Raw genomic sequence first — 20,519 nt, forward strand, 5'->3', positions numbered from 1 at the left:
CCTGGGTTTCGTTTTCTTTCTTTTAAGATTTTATTTATCTGACATATCACAAGTAAGCAGGCAGGCAGAGAGAGGGAGAGGGAAGCAGGCTCCCTCCTGAGCAGAGAGCCTGATGTGGGGCTCGATCCCAGGACCCTGGGATCATGACCTGAGCCGAAGGCAGAGGCTTTAAACCCACGGAGCCACCCAGGCGCCCCTGGGTTTCCATTTTCAATCAGCCGACAAGCTGCTAGAGAATCACACACACATCGTGTTGCCACAGTTTATTATAAATACGTACGTCTCACATTTCATTGATGAACATCTCAAGTAAAAATAGAGTTTTAGAAATTTAGGACTTTGTGGGCCCTGAGTTAGAGAAGGACGTTGTTCTAAATCGTTCTTTTAAAAAAAAGTCTCCAGTGTAGACACCTCGAGTATTCACAGCACTGAAAGGGAAGCAGCAAAAGCTGGTGGGCCCTGGAAACGCCTCGCCATGGGCGGCGGGCAGGGACCCCAGTCAGCCCTGTGTGAGCAGCCTGGCCCGGCAGCTCGCGCGCAGCCTGCTGATGGTGGCCATGGACAGGCTCCCCGGCTCGGAAAATATCTTCTGGAACAGAAACGGAACCCGTGTAAGAAACCAGCTCGGCGCATCCCCACCCACCCAGGTAAGGGCTTGCCAGCAGCAGCGAGGGGCCTCAGCCCTGCCGCTGTGCTGTGCGGGGGAGGGGGCTCGTGCGGACCCTTGAACCCTGAGGGCCCGTGGCGGCTCTAAGCCTGCCTGGCGGAGCCTGTGGGGAGCAGAGGGCCTGGCCGTCACACCCTTGATGCTCCGTAATTACTTCGGCGGTTATGGCTGAGAAATTCAGTTACAGGGCGCCTGGGTGGCTCAGTTGGTTAGGCCACTGCCTTCGGCTCAGGTCATGATCTCAGGGTCCTGGGATCGAGTCCCGCACCAGGCTCTCTGCTCAGCAGCGAGCCTGCTTCCCTCTCTCTGCCTGCCTCTCTGCCTACTTGTGATCTCTCTCTGTCAAATAAATAAAATCTTTAGAAAAAAAAAAATTCAGTTACAAACGAGGCCACATGCAAGGCGAGCATTAAAAAGGGTTTTTAAAGAAATTTCAGAAGTTCTCCCATAGGTGCGCGTTCAGCCGGCCCTAAGGTCCGGGTGAGTGAGTGCGTTCTAACTGGCCACGTTCCCAAAGGGGTCAGGCACGTCCTCTGCCGGGCACCAGGACGTCGGTGTGGAGCCATTTCCACACCAGATGGCTGCCCTGAGCTCGTGCAAGGTCACCACTTCACTCTCCAGAACATTCTAGATGTCCCTGTGCGGACTGACAGACAAGCTGCAGGTACGGTGCCAACGTGCTTTCAGGCAGAAACGCACGTTTGACTCCCTGTCCCAGGGCCGGGTCCCCAACAACATCCCTCGAAGGGCAGCGTCTGCGCTGGGTGAAGCCGCGCAGCGGCGTCGTGTCCCCGTGGCAGACCAGGGGGCAGGCCCCGCTGCCTCCTGCCCGTCCGCGCGCCCCTCGGGCGGCTCTGGAAAAGCCCGCACTAGTGCCCCTGGAGCGCGCATGCGTGTGTGCGGGTCCTCGGCTAGAGCCCCACACCTGGAACGGCCCAGAGGCCCCCAAGCCGTCCCGTATGTTAAGGGGAAACCCCATCTCTCTCAAACAGAAAACGCCGGCGCGCCATTCAGAGCAGCGTTCGGCTCCTATGAACTTCTGGACACAAGATCGCAGACTCGTTCCCAGACGCCTGCCCCTGCCCTCTGCTGCTTGGCTGCCCCCAACGCTGGCATCAAAGGGCTCGCAAGACAGAGAATCCCTTCTGGACCAGGCATCCGGTCCTGCAGGACCAGCCTCCCAGTGAGTCGGCCGCCATCCTGTTCCCCATCCGAACCCCACCATTCAGAAAACGCTACGGCCCCTGGTGACCAGGGTCCCCAACACAGCAGCCACACTCAGCTCATCCCACGTCCTCGGGGCCGGCCACAGCGGGCGCCCCCACCCTCTGAGCCCTTGGCCAGAGACCCCAGCTGCTCTCTGGCTCTGTGCAGGGGGCCCCGGGGCTATCCGACTCCACGCGGCACACGGGCGGGTCCTCGATTCTAGGGCACTCTGCCTGCAGAAGGCCGCCTGTGAGCCGCCTGACAGCTGGCAGCCAGTGCCCCAAGTGGAGCTAGCGGCTTGCTCCCTCCTGGGCAGTGGGCAGAACCCCCTGGCCCCTGGCCTTCCCAGCACCCTCCGCCACCTCCCCTGCACCGGTGATCCTTTCGGGTGGGAACGTGGAAACCCAAAATTTGCCTTTCCCAGCCTCCCTCCACGGCCTCCTGGAAGGCCTGTCAGTCCTTTGAGCTCCGGCTTCACTCACTCAGCAGATGAGTGGTCTACACGGCCATACCGGATCCAGGGCCCTGTTGAGGGCGCTGCCCTTTAGGAGCAGACAGACAACAGACCGTGTGACCCCAGTGGGGCCAAGGATAGTCATCCAGAACCAGAGACACCAGCAGCAAGGGAAGGGCTCCAAGAGGACAGCAGATCAGAAGGCTCTGTGCTCCGACCCAGGGAACCTGGGCTGGCCCGACGGGGATCCCGGCCACCCTGGAGCCCATCATGGGGCAGCCCAGCAGGAGCGGCAGCCATTGTCGTGGGACTCCGGGAGGAGGTGGAGCTACATGGCCTGAGGGGCCGACAGAGGCCCAGAGGGGCAGGGCCAGGCAGAACAGTTCTCCCCAGGCTACGCTCCCCCAGACACGCACCTGCATGAAGGTGTGGCACTCCGTCACAAAACTGCCCCTGGTGATGGCCTTGAATCTCTCGCAGATGTCCACCACGCTGGTCGCTTCCAAAATAAAGGCCTGGTGTTGCTTGATCAGGGTCAGGGCCACTCGGAAGATAATCTTGGATCCTTCGTTAAACAAGCAGTCCCAGATCCGGAGCACGGTCTGCAGAGAAACACGTGGCGTGTCATGGAGGGGAGGGGGGGTGCGACCCAGGCAGCCCCGGTCCCAGCAAGGCGCACGCCGCGCTCACCTCCACGGGCAGGATGTCCACAAACAGGCAGATGAACCAGCGTGACACCACCAGGGGCCACAGGACGCCGTGCCCGTCCATCAGGGCCGCCACCGCCGGCAGCTTGGTCCTCACCAGCTCTCCCAGGACCTCCTGGTCTGTCTGCAGGCCCAGCATGGCGGGACTGTAGTAATCTGCCGCACGGACGAGACATGAAACGCAGGCACCGTGTCCCGGCCCCCTCTCCGCTGGGAGGGCAAGCGGAGCCTCCGCGGCAAGACGCAGGGAGCCCGGGAGTGGCTCGCAGAGCAGCCCCTCCGGACAGCGAGGCCCCGCCGTGCGGCAGCGAGAGTCCGCTGGCTGTGGGGTCTCCCCGCGGCCCGCGGTTCCCACGACCACCGTGCGGAGGACGCAAGTCCGTGTCTGCCCCCAGGGGAGCGGGTAAGAGTGGTGCACTGTGCACACGGCGGGTCACCACCCAGCCTTAGGAAGGGGACCCCGACACCTGCTGCCACGTGGGCGAACCACGAGGACGCGGTGCTCAGCAAACAGCAGGCCCCGGAGCCAACGTAGTCACGCGGGAAGTCGGTCCCAGCCGCAGGGGCCCGCCCACCCGCTGCCCAGCTGGAGGAGGCTGTGGGGCACGGGGGCAGGCCTGGGGCCACCGCGGCCTTGGGGACAGTGCAACAGGGAGCCCCTTCCCGGGAGCCAGGGCGGCCATGGGTCCAGGCAGCCTCGCAGAGGACAAGACACTGACCACAGATGTCCACACGTGGCGCCCGATGGGCTTGTTAGCTCACAGTCAGGCCTGCATGCCTGCACACTCGGGGGCCCGGGACAGGATACTTCCCCGGGTTCTAGAAGGAGCCAAACGTCCCCAGCCCTCTGACCACAGAAGGACAGCGTGAGGTCTACAGTCTGTCCTGTTCATTCCCAAAGAAAACCCGCGGCTTGATGTTGGAGACATTCCCTGGTGGCCCCAGGAGCCCAGAAAGCATGACACGTGCTAGTGACTTCCGCCATCCCAGGGCCTGGGCACCTGCGTCCGTGAGACGAAGCCACACCCCCCACTGCACGTCTTCTCGGGGTGCGCACCCGTCCTTTCCAGCTCATCAAGCGACAAGTTCTATTTTAATGCTTAGTTTTACTATTGAAATCCAGGAAGTAATCTACGTGGTAAAATAAGGAGACGGGGCACCGTGCCAGTTTCTGGTCGGGCTGCCCCTGCGCACCGTGGCCGCGCACCGTGGCGAAGGCACGAGACAGTCATTAACCGGCCCGGTGAAAACAGGGTCGCTACAAAACGGACACGATCCCACGTGACGTGACGGATCTTCAGAGCCAGGCCCTGTGTGATAACGGACCCTGGAACTGATTTCATAGACGCCGAGTCGGTGACAAGACAGCAGGCATCCTCAGTTCTCCCTGCCCCCGTCGTCCTCTTGCATCTGTCGCCTCGTGCGCGGACCATCACCCCGGCCCCTCCCCCGCGAGACAAGAACAGTCTCTGTCGTCCCTTCAAGTGTCCTGCTCGAGACCCAGTTGTCTGAGCCACATCCCGAGGGAGCCGGGGTTAAGCCCTGGACGGGTAAGAGGATTTGCTCAGCTCCCAGCACGGTGGCCGCATTCCCGGCCCCAGAGAGGCTTACAGCAGCCTCCAAAAATAGAGCCGCTGAACGCGTGCCCAGACTGCCACGGGCCCAGGCCAGTCACCAGGGCAGGAGCGCCTAGACCCTCCCTCCTCCCCGCATTGCGCCGGGATGCGAAGGCAGACGGACCCCGTGCCTCTGGCCCGTCTGAGCAGAAGACCCAGTGCTCAGTGAGGCCCGGAACAGAGGAGCCTCCTACGTGGCCCCGAACCGGGCCCTGCGTTAGGCTGTCCCGGGGGCGGCACGCTTCTGCAAATGGCCTCATGGCCACGTCGGCGCATCAGAGGGCTGAGCCGGGGCAGGGCGGAGGGGGTAGGCCACAAGAAAGCAGAGGCACGGCCCGCAGGCAGGGGGCACAGCCGGCAAGGTGCAGCCCACAGGGGGGACGACTGTCCAGGGCGTGTTCATCCCGGGGACTTGGGGCGCAGGCCCACCCCTCTGCTCCCCGGGACCCCTGAGCCTCCCTATCGCACTGCCCGGGTCCTCCCCGGGGCCACCTCGCTTGCGCCGGGCTACGAACCACCCGTTGCCTGAGTCTGCAGGGGCAATAGCTGCTACCCGCTTCTCGGGAGGCCTCTACCCCGCGACAGTGCTCCCCCCGTACTCCTGAGGTCACAGCGCCATCAGCACCGGGGAGCTGCAGGCCCCGGAGGCCTCCCCCGTCCCCTCTTCCTCCCGCTGGATGTCTGGGTTTCAGTGGTGATGACCCCGAAGAGGCCGCCCCCGTCCCCGTGGCTGGCGTGAGCGGCCAGGTCTGGGCGTGCAGGGCCCAGCTGAGTGCGCACAGACACCGAGTGCTGGCGTCCCAGGACACGACTCTGCTCTACGCCAACTCCGAAACTGGTGTGCCACTGGCCGGGGCGGTGGCCACTGGTGGCTGAGGCTCTGCCGTCCACGTCGGGCCCACTCCGTGCTCGCCAGACACCCTGGCCAGCCACGCGGACCCGTTGCCAATGGACGGATTTCCACGGAGCTGCTTCTGCTGGAGCTTAGAAGTCTTCACGCGCAGTTTCACGGTCACAGACGCCCTCCCCCAAGCTGCAGCTTCTCCTTTTGCTCTGCGTACGATGTCTCGTGTCAAAATTGGTTCTTCGTTTTAAAGTAACTGAGGTTATCAATCACACCTTCTGCAGCGTTTCATGCAAGAACTTCGTCTGTGCTCCACACTCGTGAAGCTGCCGTACGTCTACGTTCTCCAACTTTTGCTTTTCCATAGGCGTCTTGAGTTCACCCGGAATAGAAATAAGGGTCGAACCTTGTTTCCTTCCGGGCAGACGGCACGAAGCTGCTGACGGCCTGTCTTTCCCCACTGACCCGTCTCCCGTACCGGCTCCTGCAGGCCTGCGCGTGGGCAGATGGGTTTCTGGCTCGGCCCCGGGCTGTCCACCGCCGACCGGACACCACAGCGTTCCCACAATCACAGCATCTGGACTCACGCCCGGGACTCCTTCCAGCCTGGGTGGCTTCACGCTGCCCTCGAGCTTCTCGCGGTTAGGCCTTCCTGCATCCCAAGAGACCCCGCAGCCCGTCAGGATCCCGGCGGCTGCCGCCCTGCCAGGGAGGCTGTGTGTGCACACGAGGTCGGCCGGCACAGGGCGAGGTGGTGCGGGCCCCGTGTCGGGAGCGGACGGGCGTTTCTTCCTCTATTTTCTGCAAAACCGATGAAGAAATGATCAGTTCCCCTGAGGTCTGATGCGACTGCGTGTCTGCCCGCGGGTCCTCCCGGACGTTCTCGGCTCCCTCCGTCAGCTTTGTGTTTCCTCAGCTCCCCATCTGGCCTCTTCGTTTTATCCATACTCTCTGGGAGTTCTTAATCCCAGACGCCAGCACTCTCTTCAAAGTCCCTCGCCCACTTCTTGGCCAGTCCTGCCTGTTGTATCGGTTTTTCCAAAGAACCAGCTCTCGTGTCCGCTTCTCTTCCGACGGCTCCTGTCCCGTGTTGCTGCTCCTCCCTGCGTGGTCCGTGTGTGAGCGCGTGTGTGCACGAGCCCAGGAGCCCGCGCGGCACGGGCACCTGCCTGCAGGGAGGAGGGGACTGGGCGGCACGGGCCGAGGTTCTAGCCTATCCTTGCCGCCACCTCAACACCCCGTGGGACGCTGGCCCTGGAGCCGCCCGGCTAGTGTGGCCCACGCGCCCACCTCCTGTCCCCGTCTGTCCTGGCCGTTCTATTTGGATATTTTGGTTTTGAAGCAAGACCTGTGCGTACTGCGGTTTGGTTCAACGGCACCTCGTGATGGTAGGAAGTGACCTCACGGGCTGACAGAGGGTCGGCCGGAGCCCCTCTCGTTCTCCACACGGGCTCCTGTCATCTCCTGACACCCGCTCCGCTCTCCTGGGACGCACTGAGCCAGGACGGGCCGTTTACACTCCTTCCCGGACGAGCCCAGGCCCCCGGAGCCACGCTCACACGGCCGGTTCTCAACAACCCCGTGTAGACATCCCGGCCAGGGACACAAACACGCCTCACAGTTCAGTCTCTGTCACCACAGCATCGGGCGTCCTGCCCCAGCTTCCTCGCTGTTCCTGCCCCCACAGCACAGGCCCCCATGATGAAGCCGGGACGTCCGGGGCTCGTGCCTTCCTCAAAGGTGCCCCATCACGGCAGGTCGCTAGCGCGGGCCCAGGTACCCTCATGGATGGCGGCACGGGAGCAAGAGGAGGCCCATCTGGAAGCTTCCTTCCTGTCCCAAAGCCACTCTGGTTCACGCTTCCGTGAGACACGGGCCAAGGTCTGACAATCACGGGGTGGAGGCCTCAAGTGTTCTCATCTGTAAAATGGATTCGCTCATCGGGCTGCACGGCACGGCTGTCCTGACGCTGACGCGTGCTGTGGGCCACGGGGCAGAAGCCAGAGCGCCCACCGCCACATGGCTGGCCCGCTCTGCGGGGGGACACCGGTCCACAGCCCGGCCCCACGGGAGGCTGTGCGCGGTCCCGACCCCCGTCACAGCCGCGGAGGGAACAGGTCCTCCCCCACCCGCCACGGCTCCCGCCACGTCTCTCCCCAGAGCGAGCTCCATCTACGCCGTGCACCACCAAAACCGTGGTGTTTGTTAACGAGTAAAGTGATGACTCACCTATAAGTAATTATTAGTTAAGATTGGTTAAGATTAGTTAATACAGAGAAACGGAGAAACGCGTGAAAAGAACGACCTCTGCCTCCGTAACAGCAGCAGCGTTGTGGACTCTTGAGGACCAAGTCTGCCCGGGGCCAGGCGGCCTCCCCCGCAGGCTGCGGCACCCGCACGGGGGTCCACGACGCTCCCCACGACGGTTCAGGCGGGGAACCAGGCCAGGGTCCCGACACTGAGGATTCCAGCTCAAGACGCAGCGTGCAGAAGCGGCACAAGGCCCCTCCGGTGCTCGCTTTCCCCATAAGCCCATCCCGCGCCGGGACAGCCCCTCTGAGCCAGTGCGGCCGCCGTGAGGGCACCGGGCCCGGGCCAGGGAGGGCCCATGGCGGGAGCCGTACACGTACCCGGCAGTATCCTTCCCACGAGGGCGTCCAACAGCCAGAAGGACTCTTCCTCACTCTTGGTGACGAGGATCAGGTATCCGGCCACGAAATTCATGCCCTGAAGGGAGAAGAGGACGTCTGAGCCCCACGAGGCTCCGGGACCTTCAGCTGCTCACCACGAGCTGCGTGTCCCTCACTTGCCCCTGAAACCTGCGCCACCCCGGGGTGGCCTTCTGGTGACGCACTGGGCACAAGAGGCAGGAACACCGCTCGGTGTGAGGGGGCTCCTGGGGGCTTGGCCTGGAAGCCTGCGGTCTCTCTGCCCACCTTGCACCTCGGGACAACACGGCTCCCAGCAGGGTCCTACGACGGTCAGACACGCGGCGGCATCTGATGGGAAACCAGACCCGGAACCGAGTCTCCCCCAAACCATGAGGAACGTGGCCTGACACGTGCGGACACATCCTGTGGCAGGGACGTAGACGGTCACGGGCCACGAGCCGCAGGCCGGGGCGGGCCCACCGCGGGGCGGTGTCTGCGCCACGGCCTTTCAGACCCGCCGTCCGCAACCCACGCCACCACGTCTCCGTGTTCTCGGAGATGCACGTCGCCCTCCGGTCACGCGGGGACCAGCCAGGAGAGGGGCCCCGACCCTCACGCCCCACGCAGGGAGAGGCCACATGGTGTGGGAGGCCCACATCAGAGACCACCAGGGGCCGGGGGCCGCCGAGGGACCCCGCCCACTGCCGCTGGCACAGTCTCCTGCACTCGCCGAGCCGGCGCCACGCGAGCTCTGGCCTCACCCATGCTCACAGCCCGAGCGGCTGAGTCTGAAGCCGTTTCTAAAATCCGCAAGAGCGGAGGCCAGACCGCAGGGTCTCCACAGCCCCTCCAGGCCGGTCCTCGTTCAGGACCCTAAGTGACGGTGGTGAGAGGAGCCCAGCCCGGCCTCCTCCCAGCAGCATCGCCCGCCGCAAGGGCCAGAGGCTTCTGCAGAAGGCCCCGCCCCGCCCTGCCCGCTCCGGCACTTTGTCCCGCCCCCACCCGAGCCTGACCCACGGCTGTCCACGATCCCACCGCCCAAGGTGACTCCCCACCCGCGACTCCTGGCATGACCAGGACACGGCAGACGCCGGAGCTCGGGAAGCGGGAAGCCGCACCAACCCCCGCAAGCCCGCAGGCCGCTGGCACCATGTGCCGGGCTGACCGCACGCAACCCGCTCACACGCCCCAGCAGCGCAGGCCCAGGCGGGAAGGGCCAAGCGTCCCCACACAGGCCCTTGGGCCCTTCTCTCTTTCCCTCCGCACGCCCCCGGCAGAGTGACGTCTGGGAGGAAGGACGGGTCCACACGTGGCCTGCTGCTTCCTGCCGCAAATCCGCGCGACGTGACAGCCATCGACAGTTCCTGCCACTGCGGGGAAGACCGGGGAGATCGGGCGCCGGAAGTGATGTGGAGGGAACTCCCAGCACATCGTGTGCCTGTGCGCGGACACACACGCACACGCACGGACACGCACGCGCACACGCATACACACGCAGATGCGCTCGCACACGGTACACACGTGTGCATGCAGGCGCGAGCGTGTGGACACACACCCACAGGCATGTACACACACGCACTCCCTGCACTGAGGCCAGGAGGTCCTGCTCACATAGGGACTTCCCGTCTGCTCCCCAGCCTCACCGCGCCCTACGGGCGGCTCCAAAAGAAATCCCAGACAGATGCGGTCCTGATGCCGACGGCACAGCCCGGCGTCTGGGGCTCCACCGGGAACTCAGGAGCGGGACCGGGCACCTAGCCTTCACCAGGAGAGCGTCCCTGCTGCGAACGGGGGCGCTGCTCGCTCTCACCTTCCCCGCTGGCACGTGCCAGTTTCCCGGCGCTCACCTGGCAATAGCCCACGCCCTGGTTGTGGCGCCCATAGGCCAGCAGCACGTTGTACAGGGTCGTCTGTAAGCAGGGGTCTGCGCTCTTCCGGAACTTTACGTTGTCCGGGAAGGTCCTGTTCATATCTGCAGGGAAATTCATGACACGGAATCATCCAGAGGGCAGAGACAGAACACTCGCCCGTGATAGACAAAGCAGTCGCTGTGCCTACCCACGACGAGGCCTAAAACCCTGTTTGGCAACCCTGGTCGCCCTTCACGGAGTCGGGATAGAAGACGAAGGTGCCGGCGGGGTCCCCTTTCCCATCCAGCCGCAGCCCCGCAGCCCCGGCGGCCCCAACGGCACCTTCTCCCTGAGGCTGCTCCCGCCGCCCCAACGTCCCCCCAGCCGGGGGGCACTGAGCTCCAGGACCCCAGGTGCCAGGGGAGCTCCGCTCGCAGCACTGGAAAATCCTCCCAATCCTGAGCACAGAAGCACACCGAGCAGCCCTGTCAGAGCTAAAGGACGTGAGTGAACACAGAGGACAGACCCCTCGCACGCCCCGGCCGGCCTCTCTCCACCCCTCGCACGCCCCGGCCGGCCTTCTGTCCCCGCGCCGGACAGGCCACGCAGACCCGACACCTGCTCCCGGGCGTCAGCCCTGACACAGCTGGGAGGAGCAGGTACGTGTCCTTCTCCCACGTGGGATGGCGGCGCGTTGGCCGCCGCGATGGCTGCATCACTGGAGCGGACCGGGACACGCCGGACCCTCCGCCCCCCAACAGTGCCATCGAAGGCGCCCGGAGCCTGCCTCGGCTTGTGCCAGTGTCCCCACCGCAGACGGAAAGGGCCAATGTCCCTGCCCGCGGCGCCCGAGCGGGACGCCTGCTCGTCGGAGCGCAGCCCTAAGCGCACCATGAGCTCAGGGCCCCGGAGCACGGTGCTCCCCATCGCGTGTTTGTTTCCAGAGAAGCTTCTGCTCCAGAATTCTGAACGTTCCCCCAGGACGGAACTGGGGTCCTGCACCAATCCGGACTCTGGAGTGACAGCAGTGCTCGTTCTTTGACACTGTTCCCCACTGGGAGCTTTTCCTTCTGAAACCTTTCTCTTCCCAGCCCGGTCCGGCTGCGCTCACACGCGGCGTGAATGCTGCAGCCTCCGTCCCCGGGACGAGACTCCTCCAGGTCCCTCCGAACGACCGCAGGACCCCGCTGGCCCACTTCCGGGCCATCCCCCAAAGAACGGGAAGCAGGTGTCCTCGGGCGCCGGTGCCTGACCCCACACTCGCGCGAGCAGGCGGCGACCGGAGCGCCCGTCACACCCCTCACCGGCCCGGAACGGCTCTGTCCCGACAGCGGTACTTGGCCCTGAGAAGGAAGGACACACTGACACGGGCGACCTTGAGGCCGTGGCTGAGCCAAGCGAGCCAGACCCAGCCCTGCAGACGCCGCCTGTGTCACTTGGCGGGGACAGAAAGGAGGGGGCCGGGCCGGGCGGGGGGGAGACGCCGTTGTTGTGTAACGGGGACGGAGTTTCCGCTTGGGAAGACGGGAGGGTAAGTAAATTCTGTTACGTATACTTCACGGAAAAAATTTTATCCACAAATGCCGGCACTGAGCAGAGCCTTTCAATTCACGTTTCGGACCGACAGCAGCGGCATCGGTTTTTTTGGTTTTTTTTGTTTTGTTTTGTTTTTAAAGACTTATTTATTTGACAGAGAGAGATCATATGTAAGCAGAGAGGCAGGCAGAGAGAGGAGGAAGCAGGCTCCCCGCGGAGCAGAGAGCCCAGCGGCATCGTTTTATTTGACACACGCGGCCTCCCCCGATCTGAGGCCACCCGGCGGCCCCTCCTGGCCCAGGCTCTGGCGTGGGGGCTGCCTTGAGGGCTGAGGGACCCCCTTTCTTGGGCTCCACCGGGGAGCCCCACCTCTCAGCACATTCAAGTAACTGGGTTTTAAAAAATTATTTTGTGGGGCGCCCGGGTGGCTGTCGGTGAAGCCTCTGCCTTCGGCTCAGGTCATGATCTCAGAGTCCTGGGATCGAGCTCCGCATCGGGCTCCCTGCTCGGCGGGGAGCCTGCTTCCCCCTTCCCACCCTGCACCCCACTCATGTGTGCACACTCTCTCTGAAATACATAAAAGTTAAATAAAATAAAAATTAGAAGGATTTGGTGTTTAAGTTTGTATTTCTCAAAGACGAAGTCAGAAAGGCAGAGACACGCCCTCAACATCTCATTATTCAGTTTAGGTGGTCTGGGGCTCTCTGCACATTTGCCAACTAGAGTGCCACTGAGATAATCTGGGGCCCATCAGCTCCCAGACGGTGACGGGAGTGTGACACGGGCGGGCCGCGGCGGCGGGCGTCAGCACTGTGTCTAAGCCCGAGGGCACTGCCATCCGCACAAATCCCTCAAGCGATTACCGATGACCGCCCGGTCCTGACCGCTGGCTCAGCAGCAACCCCCCCTTCCAGCTCCCCACGGAAGAAGCCTGGTCCTGCCCTCGCCCCGGTCCCTACCTGCTGGCTGGGCGTGCGCAGTTTGCGGAAGCAAGGGAAGCCACTGTTCTCCCCCTGGGAATGCTTAAGCTTTGGTTTTCCTTCAGAAAAATAAAAACTTCCACTTCAAAGCAGCAGGTGCCTCTCGAACAACGTGTGTTTCCTCTGGAACCTGACTGTCCCGGGGAGCTGCCCACCCCACACCCCCGCCTGGGCGGCTCACCTGTCCTGATGGCCTCCTCCAGCCTGTCATCGTGCTCGCCCTGGAGCAGGCGCTGGTAATAGCCGGGGTTCCGGTCCATCTGGGCCTGGGCTCCGCTCACCCCCATCCAGACGCGGGCCCGGTGCTCCAGGGGGACGCCTTTCCGGATATAGCGCTTCACTGAACGGAGAAGAGGCCACGTCAGGCACAGGTGCGTGCTGCCCGGGCTCCGAAACCGTGCACACGCCGTTGAGCCAAGAACGCTCACTTCTCCGCGCATGCAACAGGAGAAGACGAGGACACACACGTGGCACAGACCCCGCTGGCTGTCCCACGCTGTAACAGGCGGGCGGGTGACGCAGCCAGCTCCCGGGGCCCCCCCTCACCAGCACGGACAGTGCCAGACGCCGCAGGCCAGGCCCCAAGCTCCGGGTCAGGGCCATGCAGGCCAGGATCCACACACGGGAGGGGACACCTGAAAACCGGAGGGACAGAGGCCACGCTGAGGGAAGGGACAGAGGCCAGGAGGGGCCCTTGCTGGTCGCAGAGCAGGAAGCAGAGCATCGAGGGTCGGAGAGAGGCTGTGCGCGGGGACGGCAGCTCAGGGACATACATGGTCCAGCCCTGCGGTGACTGGGACACGGGACCAGGTCAAACGGCGGCTCGGGAAAGCGCGAGCGTAAGCCAGAGCAAGGGAGGAGGCGCAGCAGGTTGCGGGGCTGGGGTCTGCGCGGCCCCGCTGGTTGGGGGTTCCAGCGGCAGCGGCCACCGTCCTCCTGTCCTACACCTGCTCTGGGTAAGTGCAAAGCTGGTTTGGGCGGAATATTTTTGCTGATGAGTATGTCATCCCGACGACCAGAGAAACAGGAAGAGAAGCCAAAGCCGGCAGCTACCTCAACGAATCGCTCATTTCCCGGGTACATGGGAAAGATTTGTGACGCCAACAGTCAAATGAATTACAGTGACCGGGGCACCATGTTACGCTTTTAACGATCTTAACTGAACCCTCAAAACAGCTCATTTTCAAAGGAAATATTCAAAGCATTGCTGTTTTCCTTTCATACTGTATCTTAAGTACCACTCTTAAAGAAGAAATGCACTTTAAAATATACAGATTTTTTAAAAAAGACTTTAGGAAAAAATAAAAGGTCCCACAAGGAAAGGAGCGCCACCAAGCCCTGCGGGAAGAAGAACACGGGACGCGCCCGCAGCGCTCCCCGGGAAGCATCGCCCGAGGAACGCAGGCTCAGTCCCACAGTGTCCCACGACCGCGGAGCGCCCGGCATGGGCTCCCGGAGGAGGGCCCGCGGCGCCTCCTGGCTGAGCGCGACCACAGCCGGGGACAGAGGGACACTGCTCAGTCAAAGCCCAAGGCCACCAGAAGCCCCCTCCGTCCCCAAGGCAGCAGCCTCTGAGCAGGTGTCCTCTCCCGGCGGGGGACCAGGACAGCGGACGCGCAGGACCAGGACAGCGGACGCGCGGGCCGTGAGCGCACGAGGGGCTCCGGCTGGGCTCCCCCCCCCCATGCCTGGCACCTTCTACCGAAGGAGCCGCCCTCACCCGGCTGCCCTCCTGGGGGGCGCGGCCCACGCCGGGGGGGACCCCAAAAAGGAAAGACACACATGACAACGACAAACCACCAGAACCTTAACCCTGACGTATCGGTCTGACCTGGTTCCGAAAGTCCCGCGGAAAGACAAGGGAACGTCCCCTCGAGGGAAAGCCGGAGTCCCTACCCGAGTTCACGGTGACGCCGACCGTGTAGGGCCGGTGGAAACACAGACACGGAGGAGAATGGAGGACACGAAACCCAGAACCCGCCCCGCACAAGCTTTCTGACAAAGTTGCGAAGCGAAGTCCTGCAGGCCGAACAGCCTTTTTGCACAAGGCGGCGGGCGACAGGCGCGGCTCGAGAAGGCGGGGGGAGGCCGGGCTGGTGGCCACGGCGGGCTGGTGGCCACGGCAGGAAGGTTGCGGCCTCCCACGCAGTCCACACCATTACCAGCAGCTCTGCTCCGGGGTTTACAACACTGGCTGGTCGCCTCCCCCACATCGTCCACCCGCCACACTCAGGCACAGCCCATGGTCACTGGACCCGGAAGGTTCCTCTGCGATACCCAAACCGCTGCCAGCAGACGCGGCGCCGAAGCAGGGGGAGGCAGGAGCCAGCCTCGGAGGCCCCGGAGGGACGGGCGGCAGGAGGGGACTGTTCTCAGCCTTGCTGGGAGGGACACAGGGCTCTGTGCGTTTGTCTAAACTCACAGAAGTGTAAACAGGTGAGAGTGACTCTCTCTGCAAATTAAAACTTTTTTAAATAGAAGAAAAGCAAGTGCAAAATGCTTGAACCCTTCCTGGACTGAGACGCTGGGCTCTGGAGGACCGGCCAGCCCGCCGGGCCAGGAGGTCAAGGGCTCGGAGCTGTTGCAACAGTTTCCAAGGACAAAGCCTTCTGCTACTTTTGCTGCTTGTTCTCTGGAGTCCCACCGTTTCTCCGGCAGAAAATGAAGTGGCTTCCCTGCGCCCAGAGCCTGGCCTTCCCCGAGCGGCTCCCGCATCCCTGGCCTCGGGGAGCGCGAGCAAAGGACGCTGCAGGCCGGGCTGAGCTTGCGCACCTGCGCGTTCCTAGGCGGGGGGAGGAAGCGGTGTCTCGGTCCCCAGGGGGTGTCCGCTCCAGAGAGAACGGAAGCAGAAGACAAAGCAGACCTTCATCGCGTCCGTCGCACCACGAACGTGCAGTCAAGCCGGAAGTCCGGGCTGTCCTCGGCACACGTGGCTGACACCAAGATCCAGAGGTCGCCGTGTTACCGGGGACCCGAAGATTGGCGTCCAGATGAAAGTCGTCCAAAACGGCACCCCACAGCAGGACGGCGAAACAAAACTCGGTCCCAGGACGGGACCAAAATGGGGTGTGCAGGGGAAGCCGGGGGGGCTCTGAAACAGCTCCCGGACTGTGAACGGGCACCCGCTGGTCCCCTCACGTCGCCGCCTCCCCGGGGTGCCACATGCCCGACGACACTGCCATCGGCCTGGAGCTGGCGGGAGAACCGGAGTCTCACGGTTGGAAGGACTCGCGCTCCTGTTCGTGCCCGACAGCTCACAGGCTCCCCACCCGCACGCGAGCGCCAGCCTCGACCCCCAGCGTGACGGACTGCGCGGCCCCCACGCCTCGCACCGGTCCCTGCTCCGCTTCCTGAAGACGGCACGACGCCGGGCCCCAGGCGGCGGGAACCCGACACCCCTGCGTCCAGACCGGCGGCGCTGTTCACACTCGTCAGCACAATCACACACTAACGTCACTGAGCCAAAGAAACGGTAAAGAAAAATCGAAGTAGTTCAAGAAAACCAGCTTCCATCCTTAAAGCCCACAGGTACCAGTGCTGAAAGAGAGCAGCCGCAAAAACGAGACAAAACCTTTGAACCGCGAGAGAAGGACAAGCGTCTGGAAGGTTCCGCACCCGGCTGCTCTCACCCCGGCTCCAGCTGGAGAGAACGGATGGGGGGAAACAGACACGGGACGCAGACGTGGCTTCGGGAGGCCACGCAGACCGTCGGCGGGCTCACCTCACTCAAAGGGAAGGACGCGACTCGCTAGAACCAAACGATGAAAGCCAATCAGGAGACGAAGGCGCGTCTGCTTCTCGGGAGAGCGGGCTCCGCACTCGCCCCTGACAGTGAGGGCGGGTCCCCGGCCACCGTCAGCCGAGCGGAGCCCGCCACGGCGGCCGGGACGCCTTCTCCCGCATGAAGGCCAACGGGCCGTGCGGCTGTTGGTACGCGTGTTTTTGCACGCGTGTGTGCGTGCGCCCTGCTCCCGCGGGGACACAGCGCGGTCCTGACCGTCACCTCCGCCTCACGCAAGGGTCTGGGCCCGGAGAGGAGCTCGGGGTCACCTTACACCTCTCACGGCATGTTTTCCCACGTCCATAAATGGTGTTTACTTCATACCCTCGTACGTTTTTCAAGGACAAAAGACCAGTCACTTTCAGGAACGAATAAAGGAGGAAACAAAAGCAGATGCGCTCTGCAAACAGTAACGCAGGGGACAGGAGGGACGGCCGCTCTGGCCCCTGGAGGAGGCGCACGGCGCATGGCCTCCGGAACCCGCGGGGCCACAGGGCCCAGCCCGAGTCCCCCGGCACCTGCCCCCCCCCTCCCCCGCCAGCCCTCTGGGAATGAGGCCGACTTACCTCAGGGCTTACCAAACCCTCCCCCATCGCTGACAGCCAGAAGGGGGCCCAGCAGGGGGGAGCGTGGGGGTGGTGGAGCCCCGGGCCCCGGGCCCCACCGCTGCCCCAGACGATCAAAGTGCCTCGGCCAACCCTCCTGAGCACCTGCCCTGCACACCAGCACCACTCGGGGCCTATTCACCGGCCCCTTTACCAGCAAAACTGGCTCTTGTCACCCCCCTTGCTTAAAATCCCTGTCACAGGGGGCCTCTCTAGGCCTGGCCACGTGACCAAACCCTGGCTCCAAGTCCAGCACGCCTGCATTCCGTCCCGGTTCTGGTCACACGGCTCTGGCCCGGCAGCTGCCCTCCGCCCTCACCCGGTCTTTGTCACGAGGTCCCTTATCTCAGCTCCTGGAAGCACACACCTGCCGACGCCTGCCGGTCCCACCCGTCCCTTCTCTGCAGCCTGGGGAACCCGGCAGACAGACACGTCTTCCTTCACTCCTCCAGGTTCTGAAGCCATGACAGAGACCGTCCCCGCTGCAGGAGTGGGCCTGACTCCCGCAGGGACACGCCGAAGCAGACAGGCCCCAGTCACCGGCCAGAGAGGGAAGGCCTGCCGGGCTGTGTGCTGGAACAGGAAGGACCCGCCATCCCAGATAGGAGCCTGGGAGGGCCTCTCGGAGGCGGCATCCTGGTCAAAGCCTGGAGGAGGGGAGAAGCCCAGAGAGGCAGGCGCAGGCCGGTGTTCCTGGGGAAAACAGGTGGCAGCCGCGGGCCTGGAACGAGGTGGGCTTCGCGGAGGGGCCGGAGGGGAGGCTTCCTGGGAGAACCGCGCGCTCCCTGGAGAGCAGGACATTGGCTTTCTTGCCCCCCCAGTTCCGTCCGGCTTGGAAGGAAGGCGGGTCTGTCCCAGGGGGAGGGTCGGGTCTCCTGCGCCTTCCCAGAGCAAGCCCTGGCGAGGTCGGACTGTGCGCGCCGGGCAGCGCCCAGGGCAGCTCGGGGAAGCCCGGGCCCCACTCACCTGTGCCGCTGCTCCGGACGCGGCCTGCCCCCTGCAGAAGCTTAGACCATTTCACGGCCCTCCGGGTGAGCACCACCAGGTAGGCGGAGAAGAACTCCTCGTAGGCCGCGTAGTCGAAGTCCGGGGGCCTCTCAAACCCGAGCGGGTCCACCCTGCGCCCCAGCGGGACGGACCGTGAGCCTGAGCTCCGCGCGCACGTGCGCCGTGGCCTGCCCGGGTCCCCGCGGGGACGAGAGCAGCGGGGCCGGCCCCACACCCACCCGCACCCCGAACCCCAGGTCCCGCACCCGCACCCGCACCCACGCTGGGCGAGGCGCGTCCGGCCCCCACGCACCCACCTGGGGACCCGGTCCTGGGCGCGCCCCGCGGACTCCATGCCGGGAGGGCGGGGACGGAACGCCCGGGGGCGCGGGAACCGCGGGGTCGGCGCGGGGCCGAGGCCTCCTCCCCGGACCGGAGCGCGAGTCCTTCCGCCGGGCCGCGGGCGGGGGAGGCGGGGCGGTGGGCGGGGCCCAAAGGATGAGCGGGGGGAGGGGCGGCGAGGGAGGGGCGGGCGCGGCGCTGCACCTGCTCCCGCGGCCCGGCGGAGGGCGGCGTCCGAGCTGCGGGGGCGGGGGCGGGATCAGGGCTCCTTGGGGGCGGGACGGGGTTGGGGAAGGACGCTGGGGCGGGGTGCGGTGTGGGGGGCATCTGGGGGCAGGAGCACGGGGCGGGGGTGGGGGGCAGGGCGGGATAGTGTGGGCTGGGGTGGGGGGCGCCTGGACGCCGGATGGGGTGTGGGGGCACCGCGGGGGAGGGATGGGGTGCTTGCGGGGGGGCCCTGGGCGGGGGAGGGGGTGCAGGCCCACCCCCGGCTGGGTGGGCCATCAGGAGTCCTCGTCCCTCCCTTTAGGGCCTTCTGGGCGTTGAGCGAAGAGAAATCCAGTTGCATGTCTCAGAGGTACCCCCCGCGGCCCTGCCGGGCAGGTCCAAAGCTCAGACTTCTGACCTGCGACCCACGTTTTACTTTCTTTCTGCAGAAAAGAGCGAGTCTTATTCTGCACTTGCTCCTTTCCAGCGAGCCGCTGCCGTCTGAGAACAGGGCATCCGTGAGATCTAATCCCTGCGCCACCTGGGGCCTGCCCCACTCCTTCCTGCCTTCCCGCAGCAGACTCAGACTGGGGCCTGGGTTCCGGCCGTGCCAACTCCCAGGAGCCCGGTCTGGGAAAACCTCTGGCTGGCTGGGGCTCCCGGGGCCCAGCAGATGGGGTACAACGCACCGCCTTGCGGGATTGCCCCCCAGGGGGGAACGCGAGGCTAACAGCTCGGGGTGTGCTCTGCTCCCCACAGGAGGCAGAAGTCAGGGCTCCCTCCTCGGCTGCCTCTTCCCAAACTTGGGGTCAGAATCTTGGGAGCGGGAGTCACGGCCAGGTGCTCTCTGCAGCTCAGGCGAATGTAGGCACACGGCTCCGTGTGGTTGCTGCTCGGGACAGAGCGGTGCCCCCGAAGCAGCTCGTCCGGCTCCCCCTGACGCTCCAGAGTAGCCCTGGTCTCCGGACCTTTACTCTGTCCTGAGATCTCAATATTGGAGCATGAAAACCATGTCTAAGCATCTTGTCAAATGGGGGAAACTACTGAAAATTTGCCAAAGCTGTTGTGCACTTTGGTTTAGAAATGTGGGGAGAAGCGGGGGTGGATTTAAGATACTTTCGTAGGGTGCCTGGGTGGCTCAGTCGGTCAAGCATCTGCTCTCTGCTCAGGTCCTGTGGTCCCACGTCACGCCCCCCCACTCGGCTGGGACCGGCCCTTTCTTCTCCCTCCGCTGCTCCCCCTGCTCGAGCTTGCTCTCTGTCTCTCTCCGTCTCCAATAAATAAAATCATAAAAAAAGAAAAATATGCCTTTGTAGTCTCAGCCCTCCTCATCCCAAGAGTTCGTTTGGAAAAAATGGGCGGGAACAGAGAGACAACTTCTCTGTGAGCAGGAGCCCATGCCCCCCCGCGGCCAGCCTCACCTGAAGACGTGTCTTTCTGGGACACCCCAAACGCCTTCCGGTGGGAAGGGCCTCTGGGCCACGTCTGGACACGGTGAAGCCGTGACAGCACCTGCTGCCCGTCTTCCCAGGCGTCGGGGAACCCGCAGCCCCTGACGTGTTTCAGAGGCGGTCCGTCCCGGAGGGGGGACCCGGAGAGGAAACTGCGGGGCACACTCTGCCCCCAGCTGGAGGCGTCCGTCCAGACGTCCTCATGCTTCTCCAGACCCAGGAAGACGGCAGGAAACTTAGCGCTTCCCTGAACCTGACCTCAGAGCCAGTTCTGCCAGAGGTCCTGGCTCTGGGGAGACCCTTCGAGCTCAGCGGAGTTCACCACATTTTGCTTTTGAAAGACCATGTCCCTTCTTCCAACTCCCCTCGTCCGTAATTTGACCTCCTTAGGACAAGCAAGCGTCCTTTCTCCTGCAGAGACTCAAGTCTACAGATCAGGTGACTTACCCTCACGGCACCTGCCTGTCCCTGTCCTCCCCAAGCCACCCCTCCTGTCTTTGCCTCTTCCTTCCTTGGCAGGTGAATGACTCCCTGAATCCCCTCCCGTTCTGAGTCTTCTTTGGGTCCAAACCTCATTTCCTATTTCCTGTCACTGAGCTACCAGGGGACCAACACTCCTGCCCCCGCCTCTTTTG

The 20,519-nt window shown here is 64.0% G+C and overlaps 2 protein-coding genes across 6 annotated transcripts; both read right to left on the minus strand.

Annotated features, from left to right (window-relative positions):
* Positions 1-248: 248 nt before the first annotated feature.
* On the minus strand, positions 249-18,384 carry GRTP1 (growth hormone regulated TBC protein 1). Of its 5 annotated transcripts, none has more exons than XM_045978026.1 (8): positions 18,202-18,384; positions 17,864-18,015; positions 12,693-12,851; positions 9,993-10,117; positions 8,125-8,221; positions 3,018-3,190; positions 2,744-2,929; positions 249-589 (listed from the first exon to the last, which is right to left on the minus strand). In XM_045978026.1, the coding sequence occupies exons 1-8, from the start codon at positions 18,237-18,239 to the stop codon at positions 500-502; spliced, it is 1,020 nt and encodes a 339-aa protein (XP_045833982.1). In that variant the 5' UTR covers positions 18,240-18,384; the 3' UTR covers positions 249-499. The 5 variants fall into 5 exon arrangements, with proteins under 5 accessions (XP_045833982.1, XP_045833981.1, XP_045833980.1 ...); XM_045978025.1 differs by having other exon boundaries at positions 249-586; positions 3,018-3,244; XM_045978024.1 differs by having other exon boundaries at positions 3,018-3,244.
* On the minus strand, positions 10,129-12,681 carry LOC123924978. Its single transcript, XM_045978029.1, has 2 exons — positions 10,383-12,681; positions 10,129-10,305 (listed from the first exon to the last, which is right to left on the minus strand). The coding sequence occupies exons 1-2, from the start codon at positions 10,920-10,922 to the stop codon at positions 10,216-10,218; spliced, it is 630 nt and encodes a 209-aa protein (XP_045833985.1). The 5' UTR covers positions 10,923-12,681; the 3' UTR covers positions 10,129-10,215.
* Positions 18,385-20,519: the final 2,135 nt, after the last annotated feature.

Source organism: Meles meles, chromosome 14, assembly GCF_922984935.1.
Source record: "Meles meles chromosome 14, mMelMel3.1 paternal haplotype, whole genome shotgun sequence".
Classification (NCBI taxonomy): Eukaryota; Metazoa; Chordata; class Mammalia; order Carnivora; family Mustelidae; genus Meles; species Meles meles.

Coding starts and splice junctions, on each gene's coding strand:
- LOC123924978 (XM_045978029.1), bottom strand. CDS start 10,922: ATGGGGAGCACCGTGCTCCGGGGCCCTGAGCTCATGGTGCGCTTAGGG. Junction 10,306..10,382: donor TCCTGGAGCTCAGTGCCCCC/CGGCTGGGGGGA, acceptor GCTGCGGGGCTG/CGGCTGGATGGGAAAGGGGA.
- GRTP1 (XM_045978024.1), bottom strand. CDS start 18,239: ATGGAGTCCGCGGGGCGCGCCCAGGACCGGGTCCCCAG. Junction 18,016..18,201: donor GCCCAGGACCGGGTCCCCAG/GTGGGTGCGTGG, acceptor GCTGGGGCGCAG/GGTGGACCCGCTCGGGTTTG. Junction 12,852..17,863: donor CGTCCGGAGCAGCGGCACAG/GTGAGTGGGGCC, acceptor TTCTCCGTTCAG/TGAAGCGCTATATCCGGAAA.